This window comes from Ptychodera flava, unplaced genomic scaffold (assembly GCF_041260155.1).
Source record: "Ptychodera flava strain L36383 unplaced genomic scaffold, AS_Pfla_20210202 Scaffold_50__1_contigs__length_938362_pilon, whole genome shotgun sequence".
In the NCBI taxonomy this organism is placed as follows: domain Eukaryota; kingdom Metazoa; phylum Hemichordata; class Enteropneusta; family Ptychoderidae; genus Ptychodera; species Ptychodera flava.
The window spans coordinates 907,501-934,620 of NW_027248372.1; the positions used below are offsets into that span (position 1 = coordinate 907,501).

At 39.6% G+C, this 27,120-nt stretch overlaps 3 protein-coding genes across 6 annotated transcripts in view; 1 reads left to right on the forward strand and 2 right to left on the reverse strand.

Annotated features, from left to right (window-relative positions):
* The window catches only part of LOC139128338 (dual specificity testis-specific protein kinase 2-like), a 13,623-nt gene extending 11,501 nt beyond the window's left edge, over window positions 1-2,122 (forward strand). Inside the window, exon 6 of the mRNA XM_070694134.1 lies at window positions 247-2,122. The gene's annotated coding sequence lies outside the window, so the exon portion shown is untranslated. The remainder of the gene's footprint in view (window positions 1-246) is intronic.
* A 4,081-nt stretch (window positions 2,123-6,203) lies between these two features.
* Window positions 6,204-11,681, reverse strand: LOC139128357 (acetylcholinesterase-like). The gene is made up of 3 exons (XM_070694145.1): window positions 9,981-11,681; window positions 7,265-7,509; window positions 6,204-6,946 (listed from the first exon to the last, which is right to left on the reverse strand). Exon 1 carries the CDS (start codon window positions 11,506-11,508, stop codon window positions 10,087-10,089), a length of 1,422 nt encoding a protein of 473 aa, XP_070550246.1. The 5' UTR covers window positions 11,509-11,681; the 3' UTR covers window positions 6,204-6,946; window positions 7,265-7,509; window positions 9,981-10,086.
* Window positions 11,682-15,529: 3,848 nt separating this feature from the next.
* Window positions 15,530-26,801, reverse strand: LOC139128360 (uncharacterized). Of its 4 annotated transcripts, none has more exons than XR_011551269.1 (6): window positions 26,329-26,801; window positions 20,168-20,285; window positions 19,078-19,128; window positions 17,326-17,442; window positions 16,364-16,465; window positions 15,530-16,105 (listed from the first exon to the last, which is right to left on the reverse strand). XR_011551269.1 is itself a non-coding variant. In XM_070694148.1 (6 exons), the coding sequence occupies exon 1, from the start codon at window positions 23,083-23,085 to the stop codon at window positions 21,430-21,432; it is 1,656 nt and encodes a 551-aa protein (XP_070550249.1). In that variant the 5' UTR covers window positions 23,086-24,979; the 3' UTR covers window positions 15,530-16,105; window positions 16,364-16,465; window positions 17,326-17,442; window positions 19,078-19,128; window positions 20,168-20,285; window positions 21,401-21,429. The 4 variants fall into 4 exon arrangements, 3 of the variants coding, with proteins under 3 accessions (XP_070550249.1, XP_070550248.1, XP_070550251.1); XM_070694148.1 differs by lacking the exon at window positions 26,329-26,801 and adding an exon at window positions 21,401-24,979; XM_070694147.1 differs by lacking the exon at window positions 26,329-26,801 and having other exon boundaries at window positions 20,168-24,979.
* Window positions 26,802-27,120: the final 319 nt, after the last annotated feature.

A 27,120-nucleotide genomic window follows, 5' to 3' on the forward strand; every position in this document is an offset into this window, starting at 1 on the left:
CAAAACTTACGTGAAGTTGCCTTGGAAGGCTCTATGAAAGTACTAGCTATGCTGACTTTTGAATCTTGCAGGATATCAACAGTGTACATAGTTCCTTGGAAATGCAGAACTTTTGAGCTGAATTTAATGTCAAATTATGATATAAACGTATTTTAATAAAGCTCTATCGAATAGACTTTTTCTAATTCAATTCATGAAATTGTAAATAGAAGTTTCTTACGATTTTACTCTACTTATCTCTTCAAGCTTGATCCATCCGTCAGACCATGGTTTTCAGACATCGTCTCAATCACAACAGCTATCATCCAGGAGCTGGACAGCGCCCGCAACGGTAGATGTGGCATACCACCGGCGGAGCAAGTACTCGAACAGGACAGTGACTTGCCCACGACAAGTGAGGCAGAAATGGTCGCCAGTAGGCTCACAAATGAGAGAATTGACAACATAGATGAAGTAACAACAACGAATAATAACAATGAAATCTTGACCGTATATGATGAACCGAACTTCGAAAGTGACGAAGTGTATAGCGCCGCAGTCGCCAGAACCAAGAGAAAGAGATCAAGCATAGCGCAGCCACAGCTATCCGTTATCAGTGAAACGGAATTGACGAGCTCATGACGCAATGAGAAACTGGACCACGTTTGCCGTGGTTTTAGCATCTATATGAAACGATTCTGCTCACAATATTCATAATATAGGCACCTACACTGGATATTTGGGGTCATAACTTTAAACTACTACGAATTATTCACTAAGTTATATATTTATGAGCAATCCTCATGTAAACAATATTACAAAAATATGTATTTTGTGTATCTAATTGTAAATATTTTTCGCTGATTCACATTATTATTAATTGCAATATGCAAATATATCACAAATTAATATAACGAAGATGTTGTATAACCCCTAGTCGAGTATCGGATATATGTGAGAACTCTAGATTTGTCCGAGAATTTTAGTGTCTTTCACAGTGAGCCCAAAGAAAGCGAAAATAATTTAGCAATACTCTAGGCTGATCAGGTTATCTACAGTTTTTTACAATGCCACGGGTAACTGCCATTTAAACTGTCTATATGTATATTTATCAAGATCTACCTTAGGAGAGATAACTATATACTTATTAATACTAAGATATATGTTTTCTTCTTAACTTAAACGACACGTTGGATGTTTGTATGGAATGCTTTGACATGGCTTATCAACTAACTTCACCTGTCACGTGACAACAATGTAATGGACTCCTTTAACGCTTTAATTGTCGTTGCCTTGGCAACGACAACAAGCAATGTATTGTGAAGCAAGAAGGCAATGCATGAATCATTTTGATGTTCCTCAACTCGACAAGATAACTATTGAATTGATGTAGAGGCACGCCATGTGTCCGGTCTATCAGTGATACTGTGAATATTCAGTCAACTAATGGATTTACGCTTCATGGCTATGGGTCCCTTGACATGAGCGTAAAGTGTGTACAGTAATTGGGAAAATGTGCACAGTACTTGGCTACAGAAACTGTACACTCATCATCAATTCACCAGAAACTATTATACAGCGCCACCATAATTGTAATCACAGTTGATTTTACAGATCCTCGTAAGCGCAACAGGGACGAAAGCTTACGAAAATTGGCAAAATGTACATGAGTGAATTGTCGGTGGGCGATCAAATATTGAACGAGGCCTGATTTGTTGAAATCCCCAGTGGTAGGGTTTAAACAGTTGCCTCTGTACCCCCACCCGGATGCGGGCATGAAGTTATATTCAATGGCCTCTGCGTAACAATATCTATTTGCGAATTTCGACGTGTACGTGCGGGAGGAATTCATCAACTTCTTAACGGGAAGGTCAAATAAAATATACCGGACCTGCCCTAGAAAAACAAGTCCCCATACACATTTTCAAAAACATGAGTAAATTCTTTTAAATTTTACCGCATTAATTTTATGCGTCTCAGCCAACAAAAATAAAACTAAAAAAATATTACTCCGACCTACACGTACCTACCCTAATTTTCTGAGATATGTCATTGGGAACACATTCTTTTTAATTTGACCGAATATGAGGTAATAAGTTGTATTATCGAAATAGTAATAGCAATAAATTTCCGATAAACCACGCTTTACATTGCAGCTTATGCGTAATTTGTGCGTGCGTGTTGTATGTATGCAGCCCCAGTTTACGACAATTACACATGTGCGATAGGCGCCGGAGTGCGTGTATCGGCTGAGCTGGTCAGAATCGAGTGGTACCAGTGTCGCTGGAATGGTTTATTGCTATCGTATGAGTTTTGGATATTGAAGTTCTGACGTGAAAGCTCGAATAAATTTTCCGTATGAAACAGGCCCTTAAATATGAACAATAGCGTTGATAGCGATTTCGGGTTTGTTACTAAATATAGCTGCACGCGCTCGACTTTCGGACAAATAAGCTGAAATTCGGACAAATTTTGTCGTTGTATGCGCGGCTGTTGTTGCAGCTTGTAGTCTCAGTCATCAATTCATACGAATAAATGTGACGCTAAATAGCCATTCTAACACTCGCAGGTTTTATTTTCGTCATTTACGCGGAAAATGCGGGCAAATGTTTATTTATGCATATTAATGAGAGAGAACAGTGACGTCATTTGCGATCAGCGCTATTACAGTTAACCCGCGTGCTGTACATTCAACACAGAAATGTGTGAATTTAGGTTCAATGATTAAAGTAGGCTAAAATTGTATTGATTTCTTAAAGTGGCGCGCACACGTTTTTGGTCATACCTCATGTCGTCTGCAGCGGCGAGCCTTTGAGCACGCGAAAAGCTGACTGCAGGCTCGCCGCAGCAGACGACATGAATTATAACCAAGGATATGTACGCGCCACTAAAAAACTAGTACAGTTTTACTATAATCATTGGATCTAATTTCATTGACTTATTTTAGTAGATACGCTCTCAATAACTTCCCCTCAAATTTACCTCTCATTTCTTTCCGTGGTAGAAAAGTCATTCATTTTAGACCGTTTAGACATGTTGTGGCCGGGTTGCACCTTTGGTATATCGTGAATGTCGCACATTTGTGTGACTTTGTATTTTTGCGACTCAACCAATCGCCATAAATATACTGGTATAATGTGCATTGTCGACTGAAAAGTTTACAAGGGAGTCTCTACCTTGGCTGTTCACGGTTGTTGTTTTCTTTCTCATAGCAGGTCCTATATAACATTATAAACATCGAATACCGAGACGAAAATAGAAGATGAATTGTTAACATCACTTGGGGAAAATGCTTTCAACCCTGTTAACGCCATCTCTTTGAGCTTTGGGGACTCTGGTTTTTGTTTTCGAATTCCATCTGCGTGTAAATTGTCCGGAATTTCAAAACTAATTTCTGAGTCGAAACCCCAAGGCACAGTTAATGTACTCGGGAACTCGTTCAAGTGATTTCTATTCCGTCAAAGGCATTTTTTTCCTGAAGCGTTTTGTATGTTTTGCTGCATACGTGATATCATCCGACTTCGTCGAAGGGGCGGCATGCACTGGCCCTCAGTCAATAAGCGCATAGCGCTTGGAGACTTCACTTCTCTCCCCTGGACTGCTTTCGACTGAAACCGGAAACGCTGCCACCCCGCCTGAGAAGACCTCCGTTAAAGCTCAGACAACTATAGTTGTCTGAAATTAAGGTAAACATTGCACCCGATGGGAGCTGTGTTATTCTGACGTACATGCTTGATGACATGTTCGGCTGACTGTCCGCACTCTCCTGACTGAATTGAAAATATTTGCACCAAGTTACAAGGTCGCTACATCCTGAAACACGATTTATTAATATATATACATTCGTCCATGCCATGCGAACTCGTGAAGGAAGGATTGCAAAAACTGTCATGTTCAGAGGTCTAAAATTGGCTGTTTCTTGGTTTTAATTTCTCGTATGCATACAAATGCAACCTCGATGAATGTTTTATAAGCTTATCTTGATATTATCAACATTTGACATATGAGTAGTAAATTTTCGACGTTATTTACTTTGCAATGAAGAAATAATTACCAAAATCTGATCAGATACCCGTATGTACTGTGCAGACTACTTTATTACTTATGTTGTTTGCTCACAAAATGCAAACAAGGATGAACATAGCATGACTGGAGATTGCACTGGGCCTATTCTGAGCCATAGTACTATTGAACATTATCTTAGGCGGTATACATTACATTAAGATAGACTGCGCTTCCGGGGCAGATATTCGGACGCCCAAACGTTTACAATTATTTTTGGGTCAACTACTTGTAGGGGCTTACTGTGAAGCACCTCTTGTAAGGACTCGTTTCAAACGTCCTAGCGTAAGTTTTCACCGGCCTATTTGTTTAAAAATCGAACATTTTATTTACCTCTCTGAGTTAAGGTAGAACGCGCCTCGAGGACACATAGTCGGATTCTCAATTTTCTACAATTCTTTTCCGATCTACCACTTATGGGGGATCATTTTAAAGCTCTTGGAGAAAGAAAAACTTTCACCGGCTAAGCTCTTCGAAAATCCAAAATTTAATTTTCCTCCATAGAGTTAACACAGAAATGGCGGCCATTTTAAATTTCAAATATCGCAAAATGTTGGGTAATTTGTTTCGCTAGTTCAAAACTGCATTGAGACCCCCGATTTTTATTGTTGATTTGTTGAATGACTGAAAGTTTCACCCAGGAAAGTTTGAGCAAAAGTTTAAGTCTTTAACTTTCGAGGCGCAAACTACCTTAAAACGGGGATGGCGGCCATTTTGAATTTCAAATGTCGGTAAATGTTGGGTAATTTGTTTCTCCAGCACCAATATTTAAACGATGTCTCCTACTTGTTATTATTGATTTCGAAAGGGAATGTTTTAAAGTTTCCTAACGGAAAGTTTGAACCAAAAATTAAGAGTGTCAATTTCGAGGTGCGTACGACCTAAAAGGCACATTCAGGCAAGCACTGATTTGTGCCATAAGGAGCATCTGGACAAGTGCTGTATACAGTTACTGCAGATGTAGCCTAGTTATTTTTCATACGGATCTGGGGTATTAATCAATCATTTCAATGTCATGTATGGATATGTAGGTTATTGACTGATGGCTTGAGTAAAACATCAAACGCTTGGCATAAAATGCGAGTTTGACAACAGATAGGAACGAGAGAGAGAGAGAGAGAGAGAGAGAGAGAGAGAGAGAGAGAGAGAGAGAGAGAGAGAGAGAGAGAGGCTTCTTACTCGCAACCTTACGATTTCATTTTGCCACTGCCTGTTATATATATTATTATTGTAGAAGGCACGATCACACATTTCGGTGCAATTCTTTAACGTCATATTCGATATGTCTCACCTTGTTCCGACGGGACTAAACTAGGATTTTCATTTCTTATGGATATCAAAAAGTAAGGTAAGATAAACTGATATGCAACTATATACGACATGCCTTGTTAGAGAACGGCACAAACACTTGCCGGTATGTCTCATATATACCCTTCAATCAAATGGATTGGTGTAGCTCTAAAGTCCTGAGAAAGGAATGTTCCAAGCGTTCTTCACTCTAAGATAAAATTGTCAAACCGTACGATATTTTATTACAGTCTACATTTTTGAATTGTTTAAATGTGACCTCTGGAGGTGCTTTTGAATGACGTAAGTCAGCTAGAAACTTCGCCTACACCTCTCTCTCTCTCTCTCTCTCTCTCTCTCTCTCTCTCTCTCTCTCTCTCTCTCTCTCTCTCTGCCTTTATTAATGCTGTATAATTAACCATTGTCTTTTCGAAACTTTTTATCAAGCAGTAACGTTTTCCAAGTTTTGCCAGAGCGGAATCACCTGACACGATTCGAGCCACAATAGTAATACGCCGCTATCATCGAGTGCAAGATTGTGCGGGTGTTATGCGTAGCTTTGTGATTTGCATCGTCAGTGATCTTCAATGGAGGTTAGGTGAAACAGTTGTGTCACGTCAATGCAACATTACCAGACAGCTGTGCTACAAGAAGATGTACAAGAGGATAAAAGACCACCTTTCCATGCTAGGTTTAAACTCTGGTTTAAGGGAGACCCCATAAAAAAGAAACAGTAATATTTGATCATCCGCACGATATAAGCTTACGCTGCACTACCGGTAGATGATATGGAGTGGACACAAAATGACGACTTATGTTCGCCATTACAATAAGTTCCTCTCTATGTTTGTGTAAGTCTCTACCAAAAGATATGTCAAACCTAACAATATTTTATTCATCTTTTTCTGTATTTCGGTGGTTTACATTTATTGCTGGTGTTTAATTTTACTTTGTACGCTAGATATAAATAAAAAAATAGAAGGCATACAGTACACACAGTTGAATTGATGCATGGATGGGTAGGTACAGATCATGAAACAGATACCGTACATACATTGATACATCCATACCTACCTAACTACCTATACCTACATACATACATGCATACATATACACACGCTACATACATACATATGCGTGCGTGCGTGAGTGCGTGCGTCCATCCATCTATCCATCCATACGTGAACACATAAATCCAACATTATGTGTTTGTGTGTACATGTGCACTTTCAAATTGTTGTTTGATTTAAAATTTATCAAGTTTGTCGCTCATTTGTCATATTAAGCATCAAATTATGACCGCCTATTCTATAAAAAAGGCCGACCTCTCCCCTCATACTATTAACCCAATCACATCATAATGGCAGTTGTTCTATAAGTAATTACTATAGCCAAGTTCTTTCACATTCCGTAATCGATGAGCTAAAACTCTTTCCAAAACCTGTTCGAGAAATCTCAAAGTATGGCCGCACAATGTATACTTCAACACATCATGTGTATTACAGATTGGGTTACTATATAAAATTCATCATTAAAACCAAGAATAATGAAAAAACGGATTTAAGAACAAAGACTGATCTTGCCGCATATCCAGAACAGAGTGCGTCTGGTGTCGATTCTGTGAAGAAATGATAAAATAGGATATATGTAAAGCGTGACATCGTTTCAGATGAACCTTGAACCTTGAACTTTGAACTTACAGCACACCCAGTACTGCTTTTGCTATTCATGCAGGGTGAATACGTTTTTATCCTGTACCTTTCTCTACAGAATGACCGTAAAACGCACAGTGAAATCAGAAGTTTTTCTTTCCTCCGTTATAAGAATATATAGTTTTTCTTTTCTCCGTGATATGAAGATTTAAACCAAGGGTAAGACGTTAAACACGCCCGGCAAAGATTTGACGTGAATTGGTGTCCTTAAAAACGTCAATCACCTTTAGCATCGACGAACAGGTCACCGAGAAATAATGGATGAAAACCTAGTGGCATCTTGACGTCATCGGCCAACGCCGGTACAAGGTGGCTCCAAAACGCGCATTGCCTCACTCTCCCGTACGGGCGGACGGAGGCGTTGTGCTGTACTATACTGGGATTTAGCGTCAGGTACAGCATGTTGTGTGGCGTGAGTTTTGGCCAGTTTTGGAGGTCGATCCTCATATCTTTAGACTCGTTGGGATTTCTGAAAAAGAGGAAGATGAAAATGATTGGCGTAATAACAAGCAGTAACTGTTATAAACGTCATGTCGCACCAAGAGTTGGTAAACTTACTTAAAAGAAGTAATGTCAGTTTTTCATCCCAAATATCCCCGAAATGCCGAACCAAACCATCTGATATTTAAGTTTGAAGATCGACAAATTAATTCATTTATGCGCAGGTCACTTGTTTTTACTACAAGAGCGACCAAATGTTATCTTTGGAATTCGCAATTAGACACTTTCTGATGAACTCGTAAATTTATAAACTATTTTCAGTCACGTGTCACGGAATATTCTCGGCTTGCCAATAACTTGCAATGTAGTTCAAGGTCATCGTCACAATCACTATTCCGAAACCGACTTTGTGATCCAAGCAGGGTTCAGGAGTTAATTACACAAAATAGAAGTATTTTTTCATAAAGACGAATATTGCCATTTTGATGTTTATTTTGTTTTCCCAATATCCATAATTTGCCACAAATTAACAGTCGAGGAAAATGTTTACATAAATCACCGATTACGATCGGAACGGACAAGACACATATTTAGAGAAAGAGCAAATGATAAAAAGCCTATATTATGCTTTAAAAGGAAACGACAAAGGAAAAGTGAAGCATTCCGGAAGACTATCAATCCCGCGAGAGATCAGGGTTACAAATGCCCTTATATTCTTCAGAGCTCTCTACGGACGAGTTCGCCATAGGGCATGTCCGATATGTTTATTCATGACCTTGAAACGCAACCGCTATAGCAGCGATTTCTTCAAATCTAGAAGATTCTTCACAAAGCGACTGACTTTATCATCACAGATACATGTATGCGAAAAGATTAAAGTGAACCCACGTATCTGTTGGCTCTTTGCAAATTAATCTTCTACTACAGAATTGTATGACCAGTTGCAGGGGGTATGCTCTCGCCAAACGTCATGCTTTCCGATTGTCCTTTCGAAATAGGCTGAATGATACCCGGAAAGCTGATATGAATTACACTGTGTCGAGAAAGCAGTATGGGAGAGTGTCAACCTTCGTCTTAACGGGTACTAAGCTCAAGAGGACTGGTATAATTGCTTTTTTGCAGTTGCTTTGATAAACGCATCGACAGCTGCTCCAGATTATTCGTTGTGACTCCCAACGCATGATATCCAAATGCCGTTCAGAAATTCACTAAATGTCAAAGCAATTATCATTTAACCTTGCTAAAGATATATTAAAGGGTCACAGTCGTCGAAACTGCGCTCAAAGGTCGTATGGGACCCATATGTCAGAATGTATGTCCTCAAGGCGCATTCTATCTCAAGCTTAACATTTTCTGCTGGTGGTTAGCAACATCCTCCCCCCCTCCCCGCCTAACTCGCAGCTTACACTCTGTATAAAAGACCAATGACAAGAAAATGTATGTACAATGAAAACAATGAAACTGTAAAAAAATTAAAATTGTTATCTTTCGTTTAAGGATCAGAAAAATTTGCTGTTGTTTACGTTGTCGTTGTTGCTTATGTTGTGGTTACTGATTTTCACAAATTGAAGATTTCCGTGAATGAACGTATTCTGAACATTTAGCTTCTTAATTTTTTACTATAATGATTGCATGAATTCTCTTTAGGGGTTGTTTTTGTCCATAGATTTCGCATATATGGGTTTCATACTCACAATAACAGTACTTTTTGTCATTTTTTTATAATGATTATCATATTATCATTTTACAAGTGCTCATTCCGCGTTGCCATTCGCCAGAATACGTCACGTGACGAGAGAATACCTACGTCTAGTCCTCACTGACTCGAAAAAAGTGATGACACCAAATGGATTTTTTTTTGAAAGACTATTTCTCTTCGGAAATAATTATTGGAAAAGTGCCCGGTCACGCGACCATACGCTAAGTGTCGTCTGCATATTTGTAGCGGGTGACAAGAACATCGTCGAGCGCCCGGGATGAGCGACGAGCAAAAAACTACAACAGTAAGATTTTCCTTTCCAACGGCATATTGGAACTTGAAGAGCTCATTGGCTACAAAGATTCAAGTGCAGCCAAGGACATAACGTTGTAGGCTTGGGATATTTTGCCTCTTTTTGTGAAGAAATTGGCAATACTATTACCCGGCTCTGTGGGAAACTCGACGTGTAAACTTTTCGCACTGGATTGTTGCGGTACATGTCAAACTTTGAAGCAGGCTAAAAATGAACACAGAACAACATGAGCCTGTCGTGTCTTATAAAACACTTATAACCTGGTCTTTATTCGGGCTATGGCGCCCGTGTATTACCCCTCGTGGCCGTGTTTTACCAGAAACACGTCGCCATATCCCTTCGACTACGGCCTCGGAGAAAAGCGATGTGTTTCTGGTAAAGAACGGTCCCTTTGGGGTGATAAACGGCCACTATAGCCATCATGACCAGGTAACAGGTATTCAGTATAATAGCTACGAGTAATTCATAGTCGAGATTTTGTACTAACCCAGTTCTTCCGAAGTTAGCCCAATATTTCATGACAGCACGACCAAACAATTTTTCTGCTTCGGTCAACATTTCTTCTTCATAAAGAGCACGTCCCATCGTGAAAATCAGCTCATCCGCATGCAGAATGCCCATCCATTCAGGGTACAGCTGTTTGTAGGCTGCCGGTCAAAGTTATAGGCGTAAACGTCATTTCCGGTCATGGCGTAATACTTTGCGAATTCCCTGATTGGGCAAACCATGCAGTAGTCTTCCCAAAGTTCAATAACACTACGATGTAGTAGGGTACCGTTGTCTGGATCCAGCCAGTTCCTGTATTGGAAATCGATCGCATCTTGTATTGACTCTTTCGTGTACGGAAACAACGAGTTTATGTGATTTTTGTACAAAGTGTCGTAACTCTGGTGTACGTCACTAATATCTGCGACGCTATCGAACTCGGGAAAAGGTATGCTCAGCGTTGCTTCTTCGTCGACCGTTCCTATGAGTATGGGGACTTTATTTCGTGTAAGGCTAGTGTTCAGTAATAATGATAATGGATTATCTAACAGGAACTTGCCATCGACGACAACACTGCTGGGGATCGGGACACGCCAATTGCTTGTGAAAAATCCTTCTGGTTCGCGTTGCCTTAAACACGACAGTGTGTCCTCAACTATTGCCTCGTGTTCGACGTGTTCTGCCTCGTACCAAGACGGGCAGTTTAATTCCTTGGCCATTTTGCCAACTGCCTGCAGCGCCTCGCTCTTATGGGCTATTGCCCATGGTGTATTTGGAGCTCCGCTCTGAAGAATGGCTCTTTGGAAGAGATTTCTACTCATTGGCGAGAGCAAGTGAAAGCCAACACCGGCAGCACCTGCGCTGTGACCAATTAACGTCACACGTTTTGGGTCACCACCAAAATATTTGATATGGTCTTTAACCCACTTCAAGGCCAATGTTTGGTCCATTAGTCCCAAATTTCCTGGTTCTTTGTCGGTGTAGAAGGCTGAGAAGCCGAACGAGCCAAGTCGGTAGTTCATACTCACCACAACGCAATTTTCCACCGCTGCTAAAGTGTCCCCCCGGTATAGGAGTGTTGATGAGGATCCCACACGAAAACTTCCTCCATGAATGAAAACGAAGACTGGGGCTTTGGTTGGTCGAGGGTAAGGGGTCCACACATTTAGAAACAAACAATCCTCGCTCCGTCGATCTGCGGTTGTCCACCACACGTGCCCGGTAAAGTTGTCCGGAACGGCGGAGTAGCTCTGCCAACACGCGTTCCCGAATTCGGTGGCACGTTGGACACCTTGCCAAGATTGGTCGACCGACACCGCCGCTCGAAATCTGCGCTCTCCTACTGGGGGCTCAGCGTACCGCACACCCAAAAAGGCATCCACTTGTGCACCGAGAACGTCCTGGCGAAGGCCGAGCATGCTTCTACCTTCGCCTAAAGCGACTATCGGGTCGTTGATGCTGTACACGCACAAGTCGCCGACGCTCACTTCAAGACTCAGCAAAATGATCATACCAGCCAGGTATCCCATCTTCACATCCAACGTGAATATCTTACAGGCTACCTTTACGTCACATCAATTAGGTAATTAAACTTGCACCAAAGGGTCGTCGGGTACAGTTTCAACGAAAGAGACTTTGAGCAGCCTTACAATTCGATCTCAGATAAAATTCTTTCATTCATGCACAACTGCTTTACTGAGTCCGTAACCCAGCGCCCAACCATATGCTATCAAATTAGTATTCCCCTTTCTGAATACCATAACGCTCTGTGATACCAGCTGGGCACGAGTAATAATAATATAAATGTAATGTTATCTAATGTCAGTCTCTCATGTATTCTCAGCTTCGCTATCAATCACTCGCACACCATCTTTGTCAGAGATTAAGTTTCGTCTTTCAAGGTTTTACACGCGACGGGAACGAGTTGGTCGGCATCCCTGACCTCGTCGCGTGCAGAGTTGGTTGTTTATCGAGATAGCAGGCGTGGTGACTGAGCGGAAAAATAATTTGCGGAACGCGCATGAGCCCTCCAAGATTTCCCGAGTCTAACCCAATCGTTGGCAGCTCTATTCTTCGTCGAACCAAGCGTATCTTTCCTAAACCTTTTCGGTGTCTATAACTGTGCGAAAAATTTAAACAAGAAAAGAGTTGAAGTTGCGACCCCTGTATCTTATATTCACACGGGAGAAAAGCCCCAATAGCATGCCGTTTGAATATTCTTGTTGCACTGGTACGGGATGTGGAGCGGAACTGACATTTTATCGCTTTTCGCGAGAAACGTGTAGGAATTAATTTTCTCTCACTTTCCTTGTGAGAATATTGTTTTCTCACAGTCAAATCAGCGGGAATCGGTTTTCTGCAAATAAATGCATGCCCGCACTCAATTAGGAATGTAGAGGGAGAAAAGCGATTGCTTGCCAAATGACTGCGAAAAATCAATCTCTCGCGAGAGTACAATATTCTCGCAAATCAAGTGCGTGAAAAAGCACATTTCTTGCAAAAAGTGAGAAAGTGTCCGTTTGTCGCTAGTGTCTCGCAAAATTCAGTACTTAGTGTTAACCCGTCAGTCCAACACTGAATTCTAGAAACACTTCCTTGACAGCATTTCGCCGCCGCTATTCAATCATAAGCATTTTGCTCAAAGCTTCATGCAGATCTTTTGGAACTGTCTGGATCGACCAAGTTTGGCATCATTTCACCACAACAAATAGTTTTCACACCATGAAATCTTACAAAATTAAACTCAGTGTAATGGTTAGTCACAGGATCTAGGACTGCACTCGTCGACGAAGTCTCACATTTCACGAGATTTCAGGCCAAATACTACATCGAAATGGGTCAATTGAAATAGTCACTTCGCGATATTAAGTACAAGCACTGTAGAGTGACAAGAACTATGCGGTGAATAAAATCCCATACATAGTAATCAGCTTGTCAGTTAGCTTCCGAATTTACGCCGCTCAGTGCATCGTCATCGCAAAGGCTATATACCGTTAGTTTCACCACGTAAATATTTTGACAGTTGTAGGTAAGGACTTAGGACTCTGGTCAACGACTACTCCTTGTTCAAGTTCTTCAACATTCAGGTGACCAATTGCAGATTTTCTTAAGTTGCCATCTATTTGAATCTTCTGTTGACTTTGGCATGTTGGGAACTAGCCGCACCTTTAGTATGCTCTCAAAGTGCTACCAGTAAGCCCGGATTAAGTCTGGTTGCTCCCACTGGAACTCGCTCAAGTTGTTGCAGGAATCGGGCGTTTACTCCACAGGCGCTCCTTAGCTGGGTCGTCTGCTAAGTAGATCGATTTTCGGATCGATTTATCGATCCCGTAGTCGATATGCCCGCCACTGCAACCTAAATACTCACAAGGTGTGCAACACAATCACTCAAAAAACACGCCAACAGATTTTTCAACTGGCCGTGCGCTCGCACAAAACATTCAGAATTACACTGTCATGTACCTTGTTAGATCCCAAATTTAACCATCTTTCCGAAAGTCTCGCCGATGAAAGGGTTACTCGCACTGTCTTGAAGAAATCGGCCGTGTTTTGAGGCCAGACGTGGTAAAAAACGGTCTGCAGAACGATTCTACCATAATGACGTCATTTATTCAAATCTTTGGCTGCTGATTGGTTAATCGCCTAATATGGCCACCGCCTCCATCAACCAAATCGAGAGAGTCAATTTGCTTTCTAACGGAGATTCCCATTGGATAATCGGTTCAACGGCATAAAATTCAAGTATGTGAGTTTCTAGAGCTGAATAGACTTCAAGATGGACAAGGAACACGGAATTACAGGGGAAGCTGGTCTTTTATCTTGGTATTTATGCAGTTATTTTTCTATTTTGAAAGTTATTCTTCAGTTTCTCTTTCATATGCCACAAGGGTAACGTTCAGTTTTTACGGCCGGGGGGGGGGGCCCCGGCAAATCCAGGGGGGGGGGTCATCATAATTTTGGAATCCAAGAAGGGGGGGTCATCACTTTTTCACTGGTAGGAAAGGGGGGGGTCACCACATTTTCAAAAACATAATACCTACAATAAAGTCCACTTTATGCCATGGCCATGATTGACCCTCTTTACCGGCGGGCCGCCTTCGGCGGCCCAATACAATAATATACTTTATGTATTACCCATGACCTCTTAACGGCAGACGCCTTTGGCGGCCCACTCCAATTAGGTTTACTTCATGCAATGGCCATGATCGACCCTCTTTACCGGCGGGCCGCCTGCGGCGGCCCACTACAATAAATTGACTTTATTGTAATACCCCATGACCATCTTAACGGCCGGACGCCTTCAGCGGCCCTGTTCAGTAAAGTTTACTTCATGCAATGGCCATGATCGACCCTCTTTTTACCAGTGGGCCACCTTTGGTTGCCCACTAGAATAAAGTTGACTTTACGTAATGGCCCATGACCCTCTTAACCAGAGGGCTGCCTTTGGCGAACCACTCCAATAAAGTTTACTTTATACAATGTCCATGGACATAAGTTGTCTATGGAAATGAAGTTAAAAATTGCCCTACAGTCGTCCTAATTAACAGACGTTTGCATGGATGTGGCTGAGAAGTTTGTACACTGGCATCTCTGCTACACGAATAAAGTGCGCCGCGTACCGGAGTTCAAATCCAAACCGTGCGGGTAAATTTGACATATGGGTTTTGGTTATTTTTCAGCGGGGGGGGGGGGGGGGGGGGGGGGGGGGGGGGGGGGGGGGGGGGGGGGGGGGGGGGGGGGGGGGGGGGGGGGGGGGGGGGGGGGGTCATCAAATTTTTCGTCTGACAAAGGGGGGGTCATCATTTTTTCGCGAAAAATGCAGGGGGGTCTCATTTTTTTTGAACACCGGCGACCAGATTCTCCCGGCCCCCCCCCCCCCCCCCCCCGGCCGTAAAAACTGAACGGTCCCCTAAGGGTAATATTTGTAGGGAATCAAAAAATATTTGACATTCCACATACATATATAACACAAATACTGGACATCAGATTTAGAACATTCTGTCAAATGTCAGTTTCAATTCCCCTGTAACTTACATATTTCCAGAAATTTGAAAGATGGAAAACCGATGGTAAAATATTTGCTGCTGTTTTCTATGTGTAAGCAAGTGCTAAATTATACTAGTTGTCTGAAGCTTTATGCATCTAGCAATATATATATATATATATATATATATATATATATATATATATATATATATATATATATATATATATATATTTTCCCCAGAAATATTGGTTATGGGAATTATAACAAAACTTGAACAGCAGTCTGACTTTAATGAACATGTACAGGCTCATTCAATCACACCAGTGTGCCCTCTAACTAACAAGATTGCAGAAAACTTTTGAGTCCGATTGAAAATTTGCTAATTTTTCTTGAGTCACCATGTTTAATTTCCTATTCAACTGAAAATTTTCTTGGGTCACAGAGAATTTTTTGCGTCGTGGTGCCTCATAGAGGACACATTGAATCACACTCACCTGCATACACACACAGATAGATACACAGCATACTGACAGATACACAAACACATGGAGACAAGATACAACTAGACTCAGAGAGGCGTTTATTTACATGCTACAAATTCCTTGACAACTTTATTTGTAAAATATGGGGTTCATTTTAAGCATCACTTAGTTAAAAAAATTATAATACAAGACATTTTGAAGGAGGTGGCACATTCTGTTGAAAAAATTAATGGTATCGTGATTTACTTCAAAACACTAAAAATGTCTTGGCAGGGATTATTAAAAAAGTGCATGGAGAACATGTATTTTACATCAAGTGATTTGTAACACAATGTATTGAAGATAACTTACATGAGTTATGACTATTGTGAAAAAATGCAAAAACACTTGGTTTGACCTCTTGAAGAAAAAGATAAAGTAATTGATTCAGCATAAATTAATGCATTGTTGTTCCTGTGCAGGATGAAGCAGTCGTACGAATTTACCAATGGTTGGGGTGATCTTCTCACAGCAAGAAAAATAGCAGTTCATTATCATCAGGTTACAGGCAAGTCTGTTAGTGTCCAAAAGATAGGAAGACTTGTTCCTGTCATATTCACCGATGTGAAGCCAACATCAAAAAATATTGAAGGTTCATCCATAAAGGTGTACAAGGGGCTGCAAAAGAAGAAAAATGACAACAATGTCACACATTCATTCTATGGATCCCCAATGACAGTGCTACTGAATACTGCTCCACAACAATTTAGAGTAGTTAGCTCGAATAGCAGCCAGGTGACGTTCGTCACATTTACTGGTGATTTATGCAATGGTCACAAAGTAATGAAAGAAGTGACTGTAAACTTTAATGGGCAATTGTCAGTTTCTGTATCCGGAAAGGAAATAGACCTGCAAGCATTGGGACTTTCAACGTACCTTGATTTCAACACAGTTTCAGTATCAACTGCCTTTGATCTGATAGGTAACCTTAGGGTATGCAAAGGCTTTGAATGCAACTCATCCTTTCAAAAGGTAGACCTAAAGAAAGTAAGAAAAGAAAGTTGGGGTAAATTCGGTGGTAATGAAACAAACGAGAGATTCAGAAGTCTACTTTGTGCTGGAGTAGTATCATATACAAGCCTGACATCAATTTGCCTGAAGTGCCAGGACAATGCACAGAATTTGAAGAGACTGGCTGAAGTTTTAGACACTGAAGTTGATGAAGAAAATGAAAATGCATTCATACAACTAGAGGAAGAAGACGATCAAGATTTGGAAATGATGTGGAAAACCCTAGAGACTAAATTGCATAAACTGGGTGAGAAAACTGATGCCAAGTTCAAACTCCTACTCCAATCTCAAGCTGAAGCTATGAAGGCACCCAATCCAAGGAGACGGCGGTGGCATCATAGGTAAAATTGCATTTTGATAACAAGAGCTGAAATTTGTGCATACACATTTCACAAGTATGTGCTGAACCAAATGAACAAAAATTCAGTCACATTGGTGTAACTGGTGTGACCATGTGAGCTTGTTGTTGGTATCAATGTAAAGGTTTAATGGGCCAGTAGTGGTGACTTTAATTTTTTCACTTTATTGCAAAACTATACTTTCTTATTTTACTAAATATCAAGATACACAGTCCAGCTTTATCATAGTTGATGAGTGGATCATTCCAGAATAGACTGCAACAAAAATATAAACAATGACAGTGCATTTCATGCATATAAAATATATGCTGTGTTGTGTTGGTGTCTCATTGCCTAGCAAAAACAGAACAAGAAAGTTATTTGACATAAACAGCAAAAAAAATACAAGAAGGCATTGATAATTACAGCTTCTGGCTCTTTAATATTAAAAACAATTATGCATACATAATTTAATAACCCCTTTTTTACCTTTATCAATAGCATCATAAAACTCTGTCTTTCACTATGGGGAAGGAGTCCACAAGCCTACCATGATCTGAGAGAGAGTGGCTTCCTTCTTCTCCCTTCTGGCAGACTTCTATCCTACTATAAAAATAATGTACAACAAAAACCAGGATTCAATGAAGATGTTCTTCACTGGATGAGAAAGGAAGCTGAAAAGCGTGGAATGTCTGATGATGGATGGGATGGTGGCATTATGTTTGATGAGATGTCAATACAGGTACAGCATTTATTGTATTACTTACCATGCAATCAAATGTTACATTATTTTATGACATTGTTGCCAAAATATTTTAATACTTAACACTTATGTTACTTTTTCATTTCTGAATCATTCAGGCAGACTTGCAGATAAGCAAACAAGGTGGAAAAACTCAACTGGTAGGATTTGTGGATATGGGGCAAGAGAGTGAATGCATCACTAAACTTCTAAGAGGTATGTTTACTCATCTACATGCATAATTTCTTACTATAAAATACCTTTCCAAATTACTACATAATATTACTGTTATGATAGAAAGTTTTACATTCTGAATACCTTTCAAAATTAAATCTTTTTTCAGTATTTTTTTCATATCTTGTAGATAAAAATTTGTTAAAATTGTTTGCAATTATCCAATTTTGATGATACTGTAAGTTATTATATGACTTTTCCTGCAGTAACCACTTTTAGGAAGCCATTCTGAAGTACAGTTCTTTCCCAAAGAATACACTACCTTTGATAGCTACAGTGTTGAGTCTGTTCTGTATAGTCTCTTTTCAGTGCAGACATCAAATACACTCAATACTTGCTAGCAAAGATGCTTTGATATTGTGTGTAAGTAAATTGTCAGTGTTTACTTTATTACTTTGTTACAGGGAATGACAAGAGGAAATTGGCAACACATGTACTACAACTTGTCTATCTTGCTGACAATGGGTTCAGATTTCCATTTTGTCATTTTCCTACAACTGAAGCGAACAGTACGGAAATATTCATTCTATTCTGGAAAGCAGTATCTGTCTTGCATCAATGGGGATTCAGGGTAAATAAAATTCATCTTATATAGTTGATATCCAGGTGTGACTTGATGGCAATAATTTATTTAAGGTGTCACAGTTTACAACAAGCTGCAAATACCTGATTATTTACATCTTACAACAATTTAGGTTGCCAGAAATGACTGATGGCTGTCGGTATGGTCGTTTTACAAAAGTGGGCTCCTGAGATCACATGGAAAAATACTGAGCGACAACGCATTCTGACATAAACTTTTTCTTCCTGCTCATCTTTAAAATACACTGTATAATTTCACAAATTTCCCAGCTGACATGACATTGCTTTTGTGAGTTTTAAAAGTGATTACATTAAAAAATATGATCCATGCAAACTGTCAGAGTGTCATAGCAGATAATTTTACACCTTCAAAACTTTGGTACAGTGCACATTACAGAATCTGCAAGCTAACAAAGCACTATGTGTTTGAATAAACTAGTAAGAAAAGAAGACAATTTGAAGAAAAGCAAGTCATAGACAAAAACTCCTTTCATTTTTTCAGGTTGGGTATACAAGTATGGATGGGTCTAGCAATAATAGGGCTTTCCTGAAGATGAATTTCACAGATGAGAGTGGCAAAGTAAAGTGCAGAGAGGAAAGGTTTACCACAACCAGTCTGACAAACTACAATCACAAAGTGTCCTTCATTATGGATCCATCAGTAAGTATTTGACTCAGCTTACCTGACTGGACTTTCCATGGTGTGATGTCTGATAATCCATTTGATGCTCAGCCTGAAGACAATTCAAAAAGCAAATGAAATGATGTTTACACATGAAACAAAGTGAAATATTTTACCCTTGCATATCATATTAAGCATAGAGAAAATCATTTTTGAGCAATAACGATGTAGTGTATCCCATGGCAAACTATGATTATTGTTAGATAAGTAGATATGGGTAGTACTTTGCTATGCAAGCGAATAGATGTACATGTATGCTAATTTTGTGGATATTTTGATGTACAGCACCTATTCAAGAAGATTAGAAACAATATACTGAAGAGTGGTACAAGACAGTTTGACAAACGTCTCCTGGAGTACAATGGAAATCACATATGTTGGGAGTATTGGATCAGTGCCTATCAATGGGATAGAACAGCAAATACTTGCAGAATTCACTACAAACTAAGTGATGCCCACATATTTCCTGATCAACAGCAGAAGATGAGGAATAAACTGGCTGAGGAAGTGCTAAATGAGGATATGCTTACACTGTTTCAGGTAAGTTTACCACATTTATGCTCAACTGTCACAGGGTGTTATAGTATTGCAAAGCTTAGCTGAAAAACTTTACTTGAAATACAGTTGCATCTTATCAATGAAACCGATATAATAACTTTGTATTACAACAATTCCTTTCCCAGGCATACCAAAGTTACCTTACCGATGGTTCACACCTAGATGCCACGATTGAATTGTTAAGGCATACTAGTGGATTGATCAAGACCTTCAGAGACAGCAGGCCAATTGCTGATATGAATGACATACGTCTGATGGGAAATGAAGCAGCACTGAAATGGTTTCTCAAATGGGAAGACACTATTCTAAGCGATGACACAAAAGACACCAACACAAAAAAGCGTGCGTTGATGAGCATTGAAACAAGAGATGATACAGTATCGCTCCTCATGGGATTCAGAGAGTTGTGTCAGAATAAGTTTTCCAAGGGTGGAGGATATATTGTACCATCAAGGCTGAACACAGACATTGTAGAGAACATATTCTGTCAGCAACGAGCGAAGTTTAATGGACCAACAACAAATCCAACATACCTTCAATACTGCTACACTATGAACAGCATCATTCTTGGTCAAAGTACGACTTCAAAGAAGTCCAACACTGGAAAGTGTGCAACTCCACCTGCAATATCATTGTGTAGACCACTGCGTCCTGTCAAGAAAAATGATAATTTAAAGTATTGTTAAATGCTGACTGCTGATTAAGGGCTAGTGGTTTTTATTTGTTGTTTTTTCTCTTTTTTATTCAAGTTGTCAATGACACTTTCTTGTTGTACTCCCTAAAGCATGTTGATATACACGTTACTCAGCCATGGCAGACTGCATTGATAGTGTTGACAAGTGAATTCTAGTATGAACTAGACTTTGACTGTAAACATTTGCACTGAATTTTACACACACTGAGGTTGTGTTGAGAAAGTCAATAGAAAGAATTTCAACATACATGTATACTTTAGGGACAGTAAGTCAAGAACATGCAATGGACAAATACCACAAAAATACTGACAAGGAATTAACATAAGTTAAAACTACCAGCCCCTAATGTACCATAAACTGATAGCGACTGTAAATTGAACATGGTTTTTTGCCCTGTATAATGAGTACCTGAGCTCCTTTCCTTGTACGCTGTTGTCATAAATGTTACTTATCACCTCAAAGCAGAAAAAGTAACAGATTCAATGATATTGTTGACATTCTTTGTCTGAATTAAAACTCAAATTGATAGGCATGAGTGCAATCGAAAGTAATGCGTGTCAATATGTTATGACATAATAGCGATAATCACACCCAGTGACAGTATACAGCTGGATTTCACCAGTTCACTTCATATATGCATTTGCTATCACTTGTGCATATATGAAGTGAACTGGTCAAATTCTCAAGGTGTATCGTCCCTGGGTGTGCTTCATTGCTAAAAAGCAAACAATGTAATTTCAACATGGAAACGTTAGGGTCAGTGACACATCATTATTTTGAGTTTTTACTTCACTTTAATGGTAGAATTTGCCACCTGTGAATAGCGTAACGATTTCAAATTGTCATCTTAACACGTGTTCAGAAAGATTCTTGAAGCAAGTGTTTAAATCTTTGTATCTTGTTAAAATAATAAAACATCACATTTTTTATGATGGAACATGTTGCAGGCGTTACTTTTAAAATGCTAACATATTTTTTGCACAAATAATCAATTTTTGAAAAATTAAAAACAGTCATGCATGCATGCATGTATACTTCATCTGACCTCTCATCTGCCTCCTCTGTTCTTACCATGTATGAAATAAAAAAGTATATTGGTATCAGAGGTCTCCACACTCAGAGCAAATCCATTCTACTCCTGGAGATGTGACAGCTTCCCACTGCATAGGTAAAATGAGACCTGAACATTCTCTGTGATACCAAAGATTACACTTGTCACAACACAGCCACTGATCCTCTTCTTCACCTGCAGTTCCACAACCAGCACACAACTCCTCTTGTTCAGGTGGATCCTCCTTTGCTTTCTTTTTATGTCTTTTCTGTGATGTTTCAGACCGGGATTGTTCGGGGAAGTCTTTACTGGCTGTTGATAGTTGCCTTTTCCCTCTTTGTGCGCTTTCTATTGAAGTAGTTTTACTGGATTGTGATGATGTTCCCACATCAAATACTGCAGAGTTTGCCATCTCATTCACATCACATATCATGGCTGCCAGTGCATTAGACAATCCTTGCTTTGTTGTTCTACTGGTATACTGAACCCCATAGGCTTGACACAGTAGTTTAAGGTCATTTTTGGTAAAATTACTGTGTTCTAGGAAAGTCTTATCATTAATGAGTATTGACTTTAATTTATAATGGGAAGAACATTTATTCTGGGACTGATCTCCTTGGAGCATAGCCATGTTAAATTGGTTCTTATCACTCCTCTTCTTTTTTGATTCAAGTACAGCTTTTCGGTGTGCAATTGTCTTCTTTCTGTTGAGATCCATTAACAGGTCCTTGCGAAGTTGACTGTTTGTTACATTAATATACCTAGAGACTACCGCACTGTACAAGTTGTACACAACTTCAACACCATTACATACTTCATCTAGTATGGCCCTGCAAACATTTATATGTGAGCTACTGTCTTCATCATCAGGCATCTCAGAAGTGGCGGTTAATTTCTTGAACAATTCGGTCCAAGTTTGGAACAAGTCTCTGTCAGCTAGCATGGCGTCTTCTATTTGCTGTAGGGTACTTGCTTCAACACCCGTCCTTTTTAAGACAGTTTCTCGTTGGACTCTTTTTTCCTCGAGTTCAACGAAAAACTTGAACGTGTCATCTCTAACGTGGCATAGGCTACTTCTTACATTCTGCTTTCTCTGTATTGCTTGTAATGATTTGATATGTGGTGAGGTTTCTGACAAGGATAAATAACTGTCTTCCAGATGTTCAAGGGCATCCACATGTTGATGGTAATATTGTGCTTCATGAGGTTTGTTGTACATGTGAGTTCTGACTAGATTTTTATACTTGTATTTAGTTTTTGCAATACACATCCCTGCGATGTAGCGTACCTTTCCTTTAGAATCTTCAGATAAACCGACACGTGCATGCAAATGTTGTTCAGAGCTAGACTGTGTCTGAAGTATTACCTGGTCAGTAGTGTGCTGCAATACCAGACTTTGAATTTCAGTAGCCATGTCTGTAGCAAGCCCAAACTGGTCTTCTGATGGCTGCATATCAAATAAGTTGCTGCATGATGCCATGAATTCTACTCCACAGATATAATTCTTGCAGGCAATATAAAATGTTCGAGTATGGCTTCCCTCAACTTTGGTGGTTTCACTTTGAAGATGCTGGTTTGCAATCATGAGTAGTTTGGTGCCAACTGTGCCAATAAAGGTATTCAATTTGTCCTGCTTCTTTTCCAGGGACTTTAAGAGAGCAACCCGGTTTTCTTGCTGTTTTGTAACAGGATTTGTTACCGACATTGCTGCCAATATGTCTTTGGAAACCAAAAATGATGGAGTACCTTCAGTAGTATGTCCTTCAAAGCCGTGGATGATTGCATCAATGTATTGGAGTTCACTTTCACTGAATTTCACTGCATCACACAGAGGTGCTGTAGCTGTAGCCTTTTGTGTTGGAGGGTCATTATCCTCTGATGTGATAGTTGTTATGCAGCATGATCCATCTTGAAGCAATGTGGATGATTTAATTTGTGCATAGAAATCTCTGACAGCCTTTGGTGCTGGAGTACAACATGCTGCTTTGAAGTTGAGAATACGAAGCCCTTCAATGTGAGTGGCTCTTCCAATGGCAACGGCTACCTGTCCTGGATGGTATATATGGCTGCAGTCTATTTCAACTTCATTCAAAGTCAACCCTTGTGCCCTGTGGACTGTAATACCATATGCAAGCCGAAGGGGAATTGATTTCTGTTGTTGTGGGATTTACCTTTGTGAATAGAAGGTGTTTTATTTTCACGGTCTTATTTATTTGTGTGAAATGCACCACGACTTGATCCTTTGCCATTTCCACTACTCTTCCAATAAGTCCATTCACCAGTTCCTTTGATATATTTCTTAGCAAACTTACTGGTGCCCCAACTTTCAACACGAGAGACTTTGGTGCTGCAAAGTGTTTCAATATCATTTTATCTCCATTCTTCGGCTTCATACTCTTTTGGCTGCCCCTCTAATGCTGCTAGGCACCTTGCATTGTACATGTCAACTTCGTAATTGGTTCCAAATATGCGAACAGGTTTTGAATTTGTTTTGAGAGGCCTGCTCAATCCACATAGCAATGTTCTTGTATCTTCTGATAGTGGTCCTTTGGTTGCTTCACGGATAGCTCGGATAAGTTGTGGATTTTCTTGACGTATGACATCTTCTAAGATGACTGTATGTGGAAAACAAGCAGTCCACTTGTCACTCTGAAATGCATACTGGCCACTATCACCAACCCATTCATCTGGCACAGGTGGTAATTGATGGAAATCACCCACAGAAATGACTTGAATACCACCAAATGCTGTGTCATTGTCTCTGACCTTTCTCAGGATGTACTCCAAACCATTGAAGGTCTTCTTACTGAGCATTGACACTTCATCAATGATAAGAACCTGACAGGCTTTTATTCTTTCTTACACATTTTGTGTTGAGGGTCACGTTGTATTTGAAGAAGTAAATGTTGCCTCGTGTAGTTCCCGCTTCCAAGTCCAGACCAAGAATGAATTGTCATACCTCCTTCTTTTACATACTGTACACTACTAATTCCTGTTGTACTGGTCACACTGACATGTTTTCTTTTCTGGTTAAGAAGTTTTATTATTTTCTTCACCAATGTGGTTTTTCCTGTGCCAGCTTGGCCACTCAACAGAAAACTGTGACCTCCAAGGGCAATGCTTATTGCTTCCTGCTGTTCTTTGTTCATCTTTAAAGTGCTGTGTTTTGTCTTTGATGGCTTGTTTTAAAATTTCAGAAGCTTGAATATGACAATTACAAATCACATGAAATACAATAATTGACAATACATGTACACCACAAATAAAAACAACGCCTCAATACCAGTGACACTGAGGCAAGCCAGCACATAAAATATGATACCATGGAATAAATCACATTCATTCCTGTTATGCTCTCTCTATAATCAATGCATGGGTGTGTAAGCCTTAAAGACATATTTTAGTTTGTATTCACAAAATAATCTCATTTCTTCAGAAATTACTTTTATTTTCCATCAAAATAAACATTAAATATCATTTCACTTTTCCTCTATTTTGAAGTTGAAGGTGAATTAATCCATGGTATTGAGCTAAACTCTTGCATTATCAAGAACTTGTCAATTTAAAGAAAATCCATGTTGACTGGAATTATTTCAAAAACAAAAAGTACAAGTAACATACAATCAGGTAATTTACCTTCATTTGCAAGAACAAATTAACAGACTGACAAATGGGTAAACGTTTAACAAACTTCCAATGTAAAGGGTGAATATGCTGCTCAACATATGATGTTCACAGTGTCATACTTGTTATTAATAAAGAGCTATGTCTAAATCTTCCAGTCAACAGGACTTGCTTCATCGTTTGAACCAGCCTTTAGAAAGAAAACATCTGGGTGACAGTGTAGGTCACCAGAAGTCAGGCTCAAAAGCACAACATTTTGTTTCCATTCCAACAGCTGTAAAAAGCAGCTGCATGCACATTGACAAATGAATATAGACATTGTCTGCCACTTTAAATTTCTAGTGCAAATAATAATTCCATACCATTGTTACACTCTTTTTCAAGCCTCATAATAACATGAAATTTGATGTTTTGATATTCATCACAGACTCCTAAAACAGAGCAGCTGCTGTTTTTAGAACTATTGGATAGGAAACTGTTGTTAGTTTTAAAATAAAGAACTACAAATGAGAACATCTTCACTTGTAAAAACATTTTCTGTTAATGTAGTTGGCAGCTTGAAAACGATAAGATTTGCAAATCAGAGTTGATACACACAGTAGGATTTCCCTCAGAGTTAATTTCATTTCAAAGTACGGTTATGTCAGCAGACTCATAAACTTTGATTATTGTGACGGAATACCTAGGTCTACAACAGCTAGTACACATTCATTGCCATTAATGAGACATTAACACTAAACCAGTGACTGGAGACTCGGTATTGGTGACAAAATATCTCACCGTATTTAAATTGAGTTGACTCACGAAACAGAAAATTCAGAGTATGGCCATGTATACACAGACTTGTTTGTTCTCAAGGCGCAATCTACCTTAACATGTGGTATGAAAAGAACTTTATTTATCAATAACATGATCACAGAACAGACTATTATCAATGAATACAAAATAACAACATTCGTTTAATACAAACTGTGAAGCATGTGTTCTTGAAAACACTTGTAAACTATGTTAGTTATAACAAACGAAATTATCATTCACAAAATTCACAAATTTATACAAAAAATAAAGTCGTTGAGTCAGAAACATTATGTACACCGTGCATGACCATGCATTCTACAATATTTACAACGTATGCCATGTGCGCTGAGCGCGCCATTATGGAACCTCAACAATTACGCTAAATTACAGCTATAATGTAACGTTACTGTCTCTAGAAGAGGTCTCCGTCTAATCAACTTCATGCAGAGAACAAGTTTACCAAAAATTTAACAAAACTCGGCCTCTTTGTACGGGAAAATCGAAAGCAGCGTCGAGTTGTTCTTACCTCAGTTGCTTGTTGGTCCACTTCCTGGTATGTAAGTAGGTCATCGCAATACGTCATTGGACTGGATAATTGAACCAATCACACACACCGTAACAACGGCTATGAATAAATTACCGTTATCTATGGTAGAATCGTTCTGTGGACTGTGGCAGACCGTTGTTTACCACGTCTGGCCTCAAAACACGGCCGATTTCTTCAAGACAGTGCGAGTAACCCTTTCATCGGCGAGACTTTCGGAAAGATGGTTAAATTTGGGATCTAACAAGGTACATGACAGTGTAATTCTGAATGTTTTGTGCGAGCGCACGGCCAGTTGAAAAATCTGTTGGCGTGTTTTTTGAGTGATTGTGTTGCACACCTTGTGAGTATTTAGGTTGCAGTGGCGGGCATATCGACTACGGGATCGATAAATCGATCCGAAAATCGATCTACTTAGCAGACGACCCAGCTAAGGAGCGCCTGTGGTTTGTCCACAGACTCCGTCCAAGTGACCTACATTTTCCAAGTCTCATTATTTCAGTCCAGTTGTAGACAAGCCATTCATAAATATCACTTTCCCATTAACTAATAATAGTATACCGCCGATTCCCACGGGACGCGCTGGATGTCGAAAATTGCAAGTAGTCCATGAGCCAGATAGGTTATGGTACCATTTGGGTGGGCAAATTCCACCATACATTTTCTGAAAGCCTAAAATCTGAACTTTCTGAAAATCTTTGGTGGACAGGTCGCAGAAGTAGCTTTCTGTCTCAAAAGTCGTTGTCATGGCAACAATACTTACAATCTTAAAAG

Coding starts and splice junctions, on each gene's coding strand:
- LOC139128360 (XM_070694148.1), bottom strand. CDS start 23,085: ATGTCGGTAACAAATCCTGTTACAAAACAGCAAGAAAACCGGGTTGCT.
- LOC139128357 (XM_070694145.1), bottom strand. CDS start 11,508: ATGGGATACCTGGCTGGTATGATCATTTTGCTGAGTCTTGAAGTGAGC.